The sequence below is a fragment of the Candoia aspera genome, chromosome 6 (genome assembly GCF_035149785.1).
Source record: "Candoia aspera isolate rCanAsp1 chromosome 6, rCanAsp1.hap2, whole genome shotgun sequence".
Taxonomy (NCBI): domain Eukaryota; kingdom Metazoa; phylum Chordata; class Lepidosauria; order Squamata; family Boidae; genus Candoia; species Candoia aspera.
In genome coordinates, this window is record NC_086158.1 from 95,189,757 (window position 1) to 95,200,845 (window position 11,089).

General features: G+C 41.4%; 1 protein-coding gene across 1 annotated transcript; it reads left to right on the plus strand.

The window, feature by feature from the left end:
• On the plus strand, window positions 1-8,827 carry PRXL2A (peroxiredoxin like 2A). The gene is made up of 5 exons (XM_063307718.1): window positions 1-647; window positions 1,433-1,527; window positions 5,253-5,393; window positions 7,755-7,919; window positions 8,407-8,827. Exons 1-5 carry the CDS (start codon window positions 470-472, stop codon window positions 8,515-8,517), a joined length of 690 nt encoding a protein of 229 aa, XP_063163788.1. The 5' UTR covers window positions 1-469; the 3' UTR covers window positions 8,518-8,827.
• Window positions 8,828-11,089: the final 2,262 nt, after the last annotated feature.

Sequence of the window (11,089 nt, forward strand, 5' to 3'; positions counted from 1 at the left end):
AATTCCAGTTGCTTTTCAGGTTTACAGCCCCTTCTTCCAATTTACTCTAGTGTATGTCCAATTGGTAACTTCTTCCTGGTCAGGGGTCAATTAGTCATATTCTGGTAACTCCAGAATAAATTACTTGCAATATATTAGAAATGCAGGGGCTCAGACATGATGTGAGCTCTAGCTTGAGTATTTTGGCATCCAGGACTGGCATCCATCTCTCCTTTTGAAAGTGTTTTTAGTTTTTGCAGCCAAGCAAGGAGGAATTATTTGACTATCAGGTGAGTAATACCATTGTTGAGAAAACATCATGGACGTGTCTCTGTAGTCACTGGGAGCTGAGCTTGACTCAACAGAGAAACTTTACTTACCTTACCACTGTAGAACTGATGTTCTTGATGAGATTAGTTCCTTTTCTTCCTTTTTAATTTTAAGTCTTTTGAGTTGCTGGTGTAATCAGTCTTTCCTTAATTTTTTAGAGATGTCTTTACTGATTGATCCAGGGTACCTCTCTGTAGCAATGTGGACCTTTGGACTTGGAGCCATTGGGGCTGCTGTGACCGGGATAATCCTTGCCAATACGGATTTGTTTCTCCCTAAAGTAGAAAAGGCCTCACTGGACTTTCTAGAGGCAATTGATTTGAAGACTCTGGGACAAGGTAAGACTTAGGGGAGATCCTTCAGGAGCTCATAATTGCAAATTATTGAAATGCATAGGGGAGATCAGTCTAGTTTTTCTGGTGTGGGTAAAGAGCTAATAGAAAGCCTCAGATCTTATTCTACTAGATGGATTTAGAGCTTTGGAATCTTCCTCACTTGGAAAGCTGACTAGCATTTCATTTCATTTATGTGTAAGATTTCTCAGAAAAAAGCATCCCCTTTCCACTCAACAGTATAAGGGTCATTCCCCATTATACTGTTGAGATCCAGTTGTGGTTGTGTGGTTTGGGAACTCAGAAGGTGGGGATCAGTTTGGGGAATATGTGAATTCATGGACCTTTAGAATTCAGGTGTTCTTCCAAAACTCTCTTAAGGAGAGAGTAAGTGTAGTGAATGGAGTTCAAATAGCACAGAACTTCTTCAGCTTGGTGCTCTTCAACATATTTGATTACAACTATCATAATTCCTGGGAAGCATGGCTGTGCTAGAAGGCATCAATTGGCCTAATAGACAGTAATAGAATTAATTGTCTCCAGATCATGGCTTGATTTAGGGTACTCTTTGGCTGATCTTGAAAAGCTAGGCAGAGTTGGACCTGATTAGAACTTGAGAAAATCCCAGAACTATGGGAAGTTGAGAAAACATCCAGGTAGAAGGCAGTATCAAATCACTTCCATACCGCTGCTTAAAAAAACAATGTGGACTTGTCCATGAGGTCACCAGGATGTGAGCAGAACTTAAAGGAGTCGTTACTTAACTGATCTATACTTCCCTTTATCCCAAGGAGAACAAAGAACATTTAAAGCCAAGGAACTGTGGAAGACGGATGGAGCTGTCATCATGGCAGTGAGGCGGCCTGGATGATTTTTGTGCAGAGAGGTAATGTATATTCTCTGGTAGAACAGATTGTAGGAATTATTTGAAGCAGGTTGTCCTCTTAACTGCCCGTCAGTTATTGTCTTGAACAGAAACAGAAACCCCAGCTTAGTGGTGTGCTGTGTACATTTTCTGAATGCTAATGTACCAACAAGACCCACGCAAACACAGATTACACAGTACAGATCACTTATTTTGCTGTAACAATATAATGAAACTGATGATCTGATCTCATGCTCTGTGCAGGATACTGATAATAAGATTGCTAATAATATAAACTCATAATACAAGAGAAGACCAGTTGGGGTCCCCAAACTAGGGGAGACGATTCTAGGTTTCAGAGGGGTGCTTACGTATCCAAGAGTAGGCCACCCAAAATACATCTCCCCAGCAGCCCTTGTCCACAGAACGTATGCCAACAAGGCCAGTTGCTTATGATTGACCTAGCAATAATAGTGATTATGATTTGCATTGAATATACCAAGAACAAAAACTTCACTTTCTGATGAACAGAACCTATTGACCTCCTTTCCTTCCTGGTAAGTGCCAGCAGTTTAGAAGAAAGAGGAAACATTGAAACACATTTCTATTCTAAAGATAAGTTAGTAGAAATGGTTGATAAAGAATGGAAAAGGGTGTAAGAGATGTTGAATAAAATATCTCATTGGCCTTCAGTAGAGCTGTGAAATTGTAACGTGCCCTGGACCATGATGTTAGATGGGCTGGTTCTGTTGCAAGAGTGTTTGTGATACCTAGCCTCAGCTAGGCATTGATTTGGGTTAGTTGTATTAGTTCTGTATTGTATTTATCTTTGTGTTGTGGTACTCCCCCCCCCCAGTCACAAATTGTAAATGACTGGATGAACAGATACACATTGAATTGGATAAAATATAGCCTAGCTTACATACTTTTGATAAAACCCATGAAGATGTAAACATTCAAGCCTTATGGATGAGTGGAAAATGGAAGGAGACTGGAAAGAATGACATGTCTCCAAGTTGTCTCAACTTAGATCTTCTTGGACCATGAGCCTTCTCATTACCACAACCTGTACACAACTTGTGAACATTCATTTCAATGCCTGTGCCAAGTTCTTGGACACCTACCCCACCTGCACAGAAAGCACGGTCCTTCCAGAGTTTGTTTAGAAATACTTATTGGAAGAGGATGGAATAAGGTTACAGAAGTCTCAGCAACTCAATTTATTTCCTGGTGTTTAAGGTGGACACTTCTTCAATCTCTTATTCATAGCTTTTCTGTGAACTGATGAGAAGTTTGTTCTGTTAACTGAGAATGGAGGAATGTTCAGTTAGTTAGAATGTGGATCTTTCTCTGGTTTCAAGCATACCATTACACCCTGTGTACTTGAACTGCTAATCCTTTGGGCAGCGAACCAAAAGGAGCAAAGGAAAACAAAGCTTTTAAAGACCTCTAAATCTACATTTAAAAAAAAACTGGGAGGAACAGAGAAAACGGGCAGAAGTAAAATGACAAAGAACAAAAGGCTATAACCTCCTCTGGCAGCAAAAGGTAGAGAACAGGGAATTGAAAACATGGAAGCAAAAAGAAGAACCTTGCAGCCTAGCAGAGATAGCAGGTTATTAAGCTGGAATGGGAGTCCAAGTACACAGCAGGGTTACTGGACTGAACTGGTTAGCAGGAGTTACTGGTACAGATTCATAAAGAGAGGCACAGTCATGGTCATCAAAAAGTGGAGCATTAATCAGGTTCCTAAGGCCAGGAATTTATAGCAGGATGATGGGATTCGCAAACCTATTCCTTCAAGAAGGAAGTAAAAGATGCAGCCCAAATGTAACGTCCTACGTTGGGGCATTTTCATATTTTAAGAAGGCTCCTGTTTGCTATTTTGGTCTTTGTTTTCCTATATATTTTCCTCCGCTGAGAAACCTAGCACATCAGATGTTCAGTAAGCCAGAGGCCTTATTCCTGCAACCTGCTTTTCCTCTGAGGGAGAAGGTGAGCATGAATTGCTAGGAGCAGCCTGAAGTAGTTTACCCCAAACACAAATGCTTGATCTTAGAACTAAGTCAAGACAAGCTTAGACCAGTTCTTCAGGAATTCTTCCTTACTTGCAAGTTGCATGCTCAGCGTCTTCCAGGATCTGCAAGTAGTTATGGGAGATGTTTGAGCAGCTGGAAAGGAAAGCAGTAATATGAAGTAAAATTCCCTTTGGGTCATGCTCAACTTTTTGTGAATTCATGGACATGTCCATGAAATCTTCTGCTGTTGCCTCCTTCGAATATGTTTTTTTAACTAACAGTTTAGCCTACAGCCCTGGAATTTTGTGGTGATCTCTCATCCAAGTACTAAGTAAGTTTAACCCAGCTTAGCTTCCAAGTTCAAATAAGAACAGCCAAATGCTCTTACCTGATGAAGGTAGCCTTGCACAAAAGGTGGTGTAGCACCATAGGTGTAATCCTGTAGTAGCCATTCCAATTTGTTGCAATGTGTTGGATTTCAGCCAGAATCATTTGCCAGCATAGCATTGGGTTGGGGAAAACCATTGCTCGATAAAGGTGGGCTGAAGTTTGGCCTCTACATCTTAGCCTTTCTTAAGGAGGTCTCCACTTTATTGAGTATTTCATACCACTTTCAGAGAAATAAATCAGAAGCCTCCAAGGTGGGCTTTTGAGTCTATTCAATGTCTGAGGGGAGCAGAAGAGATCCTCATGGTGATCCCTGTCCCTTCAAAGGTCAATCTGGCATGGGTTTGAAATGGAAAAGGTTTAATATTGTGTCACTGGAGGGACAGATTAAAAAAAAGCCACAGAACAGTAACTGGGTAGCTAGTTGGTCAAAGGATGAGGAATATGGGCATGATATAGAAAGTTTAGGTTAGTGCAGACAAAACTCAGAAAGGGGAGCTCAACTTGTAACACAATTCCCCCAAAATCAGTACTCCTTCAGAGAAGTAATTCAGTTGACCATGCAAACATTCTCATACTCCAAATCTCATGTTCTAAAAATCTGTAAAAACAAAAAATTGTAAGTTTTGACTTAATTCAAATATCCCTAAAGGAGGATGAGGCACCAATTTCCTATGGGAAGGCCCTTGACCCATGGGAGAAATGACTGGCTCTGAACACTATCTGCCTCTACCTCTGATGTCATCTCACAAGCTGTAGCTTGACATCATTTTGAAGGCATTCCCCTCTTTGTTGCAACTTTGAAGGTATTCCTTACGCCTAGGTGAACTGCACTAAAGTTTTTCCTGCTAGTCACCAGAATTCAAATAGTTTGGATGGTTCTCAAGGGAGGTTTGTGAAAAAAAGTGACCAGTAGTTATTCCAGATCATTCTTAGTGCTGAATATGCTTTAAAAGCGGTTGTGAAACTTCTAGACTAGAAATGCAAACCATTTCAGTACTGTTCCCAATAAAGTCACCAGGAATTAAGTTTGACTTGAGGGAGATTAGATCCAGTTTTGCATTTATTTCCTATCCACTTTTCTTCCAAAATCAAAGCTCTGCTAGGAAGCCTTACAGATTCAGTCTTCCCTGTCTTCAAACCAATGGGTTATTTGACTTCCCTCCGTCTGATGGTTGGAATCCTGAAAATACATCATCTACTCACTGTATAATAATAATTGAAGCACGTTACTGTCATAACATTTTGCATAACCAACTATTTAATATATCTGTCACAGGCAACTCCTCACACTAAATAGAGTTGGATGAAGGTTGACTCAACTTCTCCTTTCATTTTTAGGAGGCCGCTGAGCTGTCCTCTCTGAGACCCCAGCTTGACCAGCTGGGGGTCCCACTTTATGCTGTCGTGAAAGAGAACCTTGGGGCGGAGGTGGAAAATTTTCAACCATATTTCAAGGGAGAAATATTTCTGGATGAAAAGGTAGATGGGATTTTTGACCCGAGTTAAGGATGATTAGATTACCCATGGGTGTTTCTGCCCTTGAAGCATAAAATTATTCTCGCTTGAATTGTTTGGGGAGATGGGTTATGGCCTGCAGTGTTCAAAAGGTTCATTTGTCCACCTTGCAAATGCTGCTGTTTTGAAATAAGGATCCTGTGTCCTTGGAAAAGGCCCAACGGTGGCTTGAACTTCAGAGGTTAAATCTGACTTTGAACTTGTGCAGTTCTGCTTGACAGTATCCAGTCCTTATAAGTGCAGATGGCTTTTTTTTTAATCCACATCAGCACTCTGGCCCACATTTGCGTAACAACTTTGTTTAAAGTACTCCATGTGCCAAATGCCCAGAATGGAGACAGTAATCCTTTCTTCTGCTTCAAAGGCCACCTCTTTTACCAGTTGCCATGTGTGGGCCTGAATTTGCAAGCTTGGGATCTTCCCACCCTCCCTCCCTCCCTTAACACCAATGGGCAGCTTAGAGAGTAATATACAGTATATAGAATCTAGAACAGTAGTATTAAAAGACTTGGGAAAACCAATGTGCTTTGAGCTCCTCTACAAGAGGCAGATTGCTTGTTGACATTAATTTAAACTGTAAAAAGTGTCCTGTCAGGGACGTAAGAGTGCAAAACAGACATTCCAGGAATAAGATGGATCTTCCAGGCCTGTGATTTCCTGCTAGGTCTCATGGCATGGAATGTGGATCCCATTAGATGAGCTTCTGTGGATTTTGTTATAATAAAGGTTTGTAAAGGGAAGCTGCTGGCATGGAAATTAGCTTCACAGAGCTGCTTTTTAATAGGTAAATTGGATTTGGCCATTGTGTCATTAGTGGACATAGGCAGAACAGTCTTTGCCTTTGAAGTGTTGACTTGCTCATGCAGGATTCCCAGTACGAAAGGCTAGATCGGCAAAAAAGATTAGAGCAGCTGTTCGCCACACCTGCACTTTAATCCTTTCTAGAAATTGGGGTGTGTTCCCCAATGAGTCATCCCGTCTTCTCAAAAGTTAAAAATAAAAGAATGACATTAATAAACGGGGAAGTAATGGAAAGTTGCAGTGCTGATACTGGGAGGGATGGTTGGTATGCATTGCAGATACATCTCAAGGAGAAAGAAGCTTTTAGAAAGAGCAGGAGTCTGCATTTCAGGATTCCTAACAAGACAAAGTGGACATGCTGATTCTTCTACGTTCAGTTGTGCTCCCATGGCCATATTTATTTGCTTTATCTACTTTATTACCATAAGGTAAAGGTAAAGGTTTCCCTCGACGTAAAGTCCAGTCGTGTCCGACTCTAGGGGGCGGTGCTCATCTCCGTTTCTAAGCCTTAGAGCCGGCGTTGTCATAGACACTTCCGGGTCATGTGGCCAGCATGACGACTCGGAATGCCGTTACCTTCCCGCCGAAGCGGTACCTATTGATCTACTCACATTTGCATGTTTTCGAACTGCTAGGTGAGCAGGAGCTGGGACGAGCAACGGGAGCTCACCCCGCCGCGCGGTTTCGAACCGCCGACCTTCCGATCGGCAGCTCAGCGGTTTAACCCGCAGCGCCACCGCGTCCCTATTATTACCATAGGAAACTTAATAATTGCATTGCCCTAAATATGAGTATTTTAATTGCCCAAATTAAGGAGATGGTTGGGTTCTTCTCTAAGTTGTATTTCTAAAAGACCAGGCCATCGATTAGCAGCGAAAAAGGAGGAGGTAGGCATAGGCGATGGCATGTCCTTGTGTTCTGCTTGCGGAGGTGAAACACCACTACAAAAAATGCATAGGTCAAACTGCAGATAGGATGGTGGGTAAGAGGCTGAAGAGGAAGATGGGTGAGGCTGTATTAGGTGAAGGTCTGCACTCACCTCAGTTGGATTATAGAAGTTCTATCCTGGGCATGGGAGAAAAAAAATAGAATTCTGTAGGCTTCTTGTATTAGCCAGGCAGTTTGTACCCACAAACCCCAAGTGTTGTAAAGAGACTCCCAAAGGACTCATCCATTATAGCAGGATGACTGGAAAAGGAAATTTCCCTTTTTAATTAGATGAAAAGTGATATCTCCTGGTGAATACAAGGACCCATCCATGTTTCTTTCTAAGCCATGTCATGTGCCACTTTCCAATCTAGGCTATAGCCCCAGATTTCCTGAAGGTGTTTCATTTAAATACTGGTCAGGTTTGATCCTGTTTTCATCAAATCTTTAATTACAGTCAAAGACCAGCATCAAGGTTTAATCCTGTTTTTTCAAGCTCAGGAGCTGTGGGCTAAATGTGGTCCTTTGCAGTATGGATTCTCTAGGAAGATTCCCTGTCTGTGTTTGCAGCTGAATTCTTCTAATCCCATTTTACAGAAACAATTCTATGGTCCTCTGAAAAGAAAGATGTTGTTCCTGGCCCTTTTCCGCTGCAATGTCTGGAGGAATTTCTGGCGTGCTTGGAGGAGCGGGTATACCGGCAACATAGATGGAGAAGGAATTGTCCTCGGAGGGGTTTTCGTGATTGGCCCAGGGAAACAGGTAGAGAGTGTAGAAATGTGGCTGGGACTGTATGTATTCTGTGTCTGTCCTGGTGGCCTGGGAATCTAGGTTTTCTGCAGCTTTCAGCTCTCAAAAAGATCTTAGCAATCAGCTTTCTGTTCCAGGTTGGGATTGCACTGAGTAAATCATAGAGATGTGTGTGTCTGTCTTTGTGTGTGTTTCCACTTTTAGATGTTAGTTTTAATTACAGTTGGTGGTATAAATCCTGTCTCTTGTGTGGCAGAATATTATGAGTGAGGAACTTCTGAAATCAGATTCCTGTTGAATTTGTAAAACTCAACACGGAGGGCTGGATGTTGCTGTTGTTGATGATGATGATGATTTTAAATTTGAAAATCTTGTCTTTGGTATGAAGTTCTACCTAAGCACAGAAGGGGAGAACTAAGCAAATTGCGGACATGTTTAACCGTTTTCTGAGTTTAGCTTTTGGGGAAATATGTGTTCCTAAGCTCTGTTTCTTTTTTAGGGGGTTCTTTTGGAACACCGTGAGAAAGAATTTGGAGACAAAGTTAACCTTGATGCCGTCCTTGATGCCATCAAGAAGATCAAAGCACAACCTTCAGACCATGGAGAATAAAGCACGCTTCCTTTTTTGTGGCAAATGCTAATGTTGCCATGCAAACGTGGGTTGTATCTCTGCCAGGTTCTAAATTTCTCCCAAATATCCTCAGTGTAAAATCCTGCTCCTAGTAGCTGTTTCTGTCTGTTCTTCAGATACCACTGATTCCTTCTGTCTTTGTTGTGCTGGATTAATGAAAGGTCAGGTCTGAAATGTTAAGATCTGACCAAGATGCCTTCCAGTTGGAACAAAACATTCAGGTGTATCAGGGGATCTGCATGGGGACTTGATGACGGAAAACTAATAAACATCCTTTAAAAAGTTTAAATGATGATGGGTTTTGTAATGATTTTGCAAGCCCAGTTTGCTAACCTGCCACTTTCCATTTCTCCAGTGGCATCTAGTTCGGCTGGATAATTTCAGCCCTGAAAGTCAAAGCAGACATCATCCTAGAAAGTGTAACTAGGGATCATCTTGGAGATGATAGTAACCACATATGGGTATATCCTGTTGGATCGACTCTTGGTCACAGTAGAACAAAAGTAGAAAGGTTCGTGTGATACAGCAATTAAGGTGTTGAATTGTGACTGGGAAGTCTACCCTCAGCTATGGAAGGTCCCTGGGGGACTTTGGGCACTGTCAGCCCAGTCTACCTCTCAGGTTTCTTCTTGTGATGAAGTTGGAAGGGGAAGGTGTCCCTAACAGGCAGGAACCACGCTGAGACAAGGAGTAGGTCTCTAGTGCTTTATTACTGCTACATTAGACAGAAAATCCTAACAAACTGAAGAAGTGTGGGAAAAACCCAGACAGATAAACCACAAAGGCTAAGACGGGCCCGATCTGTGTCTCTCTGAATGGCTACCTAATTCCTCAGTGCTATACATGCGCTTGACAGTCTGGATGGGAGCCCCCTGCTCGCCATCCTTACTCATGACAGAAGGTCTGTGTAGTCTCTCTGTAGAGGTCTTGGAGGAAGGATAAAGCCGACAAGCAAAATGAGTCAGTAAATCTTTCAGACTGTGCTATTTGCTCCAATCACACTCATTCCCAAAGCTGCTATTCATTTGGCAAACAGGGCAAAAAAGTGCAAAAAAAAAAGCACTGATGTCTATGATTGCTACCAAAACCTTTAAAACAAAAAAAAAAAAGAAAGGAGATTCAGGTGCTTTACACCTGAATTTGTGATTCTGCATTCTGCTTTTATTGAAAGGCATTTTTTGCAAGGCATTTTAGTGAAAAATAGAGGAGTTTCCATTCTGGATTGAGAGGCGACAGCGTAGAATGGGAGTAAATTTTAAATTTAATCTCCTCCTGAAGCCATTAGCAAATTTATATTGATATATACCATCATGCACACAGTCTATTTCTACCAATAGGATAATTTCTTTTGCAGAGGAGAAGGGACATATCCTTTTACATTTCAGTAGTCCTGATTTTTTTAAAAAAAATTATCTTCAACATTAAAATAAAAATAAATAACACTGGACAGTGTTGTAAGCAATATATTTAACAGTATCCATTTATTAGATTCTCTTCAGCCCAAGGCTGTGTTTACACAAGTTCAACCAATTTATTTACAAATGTTTTTTTAAAAAATGGTACTCTACAAAACTAAGTAACCAAAGTATATACGCAAACAAATGCTAAATGAAATTATGTAGCTTTCAGTCCCTGCGAAGAAGTCATGGAAATCCTAAGGCATCTTTGCCACTATCTATGAATTATTGGAAAAAGTTACTCAAGCATAGCTCTGTAATATCACTGCTTATAAACCTCTATCTGTTTTTCCAATCATTCCATGTTTTTTTTGCTCACTGTGGACTCTTGTCTTCCATGATGGTTAATAGATTTGCTAGGACCATCAAAAGATGTGGAGGCTTCCAAGTTCTCCAGAGCTTTTATCACTGAGTGGAGAAGACTTGTGAAAGGCCACATTTCAACTTGTGGTTCAGAAGATGAAGATTCTAGATTGAAATTACTTGTTACTGTAGGTGTTATTGCTGTTAGATTGGGTCTGCTCTTTGGGACAAAGGAAAGAATTGATCTTCACGGCTGATGCAAATCCAGGCTTGCAACGTGCAGTTCTTGCTAAAAATACAAGCTGGGAAATCCCTAGTTAAAATCATTCCTTTAGGCAGGTCCCTTCCCTATTTATTACAATGACTAACCTGCTGGTGGTGAACTGGATTACTTGGATATAATTTTATTTACACTGATCTAGAAGTACATAGAGGAAAATCTGCTCTGAGTCAGCGCAACTCCCTGTGGCTTCTTGGTTATGCCCATGGGGTTTTCAAGGCAATAATTCGAAAGAATTAGTCATTGTCTTTTGCCAGGATAGTTTTGCAATCCAGCCTAGCCTACAGCACTGCTGTTTTTTCACGTTCTCCCATCCAAAGAGCAACCAGAGCAAACTCTGCTTAGCTTCTTGAGATCCACCAACTTCAGCCAGGTTGCTGTTGCCTGCTATGGAAAGCTTCCTTGAGTTGAATTTGGCCCCTGGCAACCGCATGGACATGTGGCTGCAGTACAGGCATTCCTCGGTTCTCTCCCATCCAAAAATGAATGCACCGCAACCCTGCTTAACATC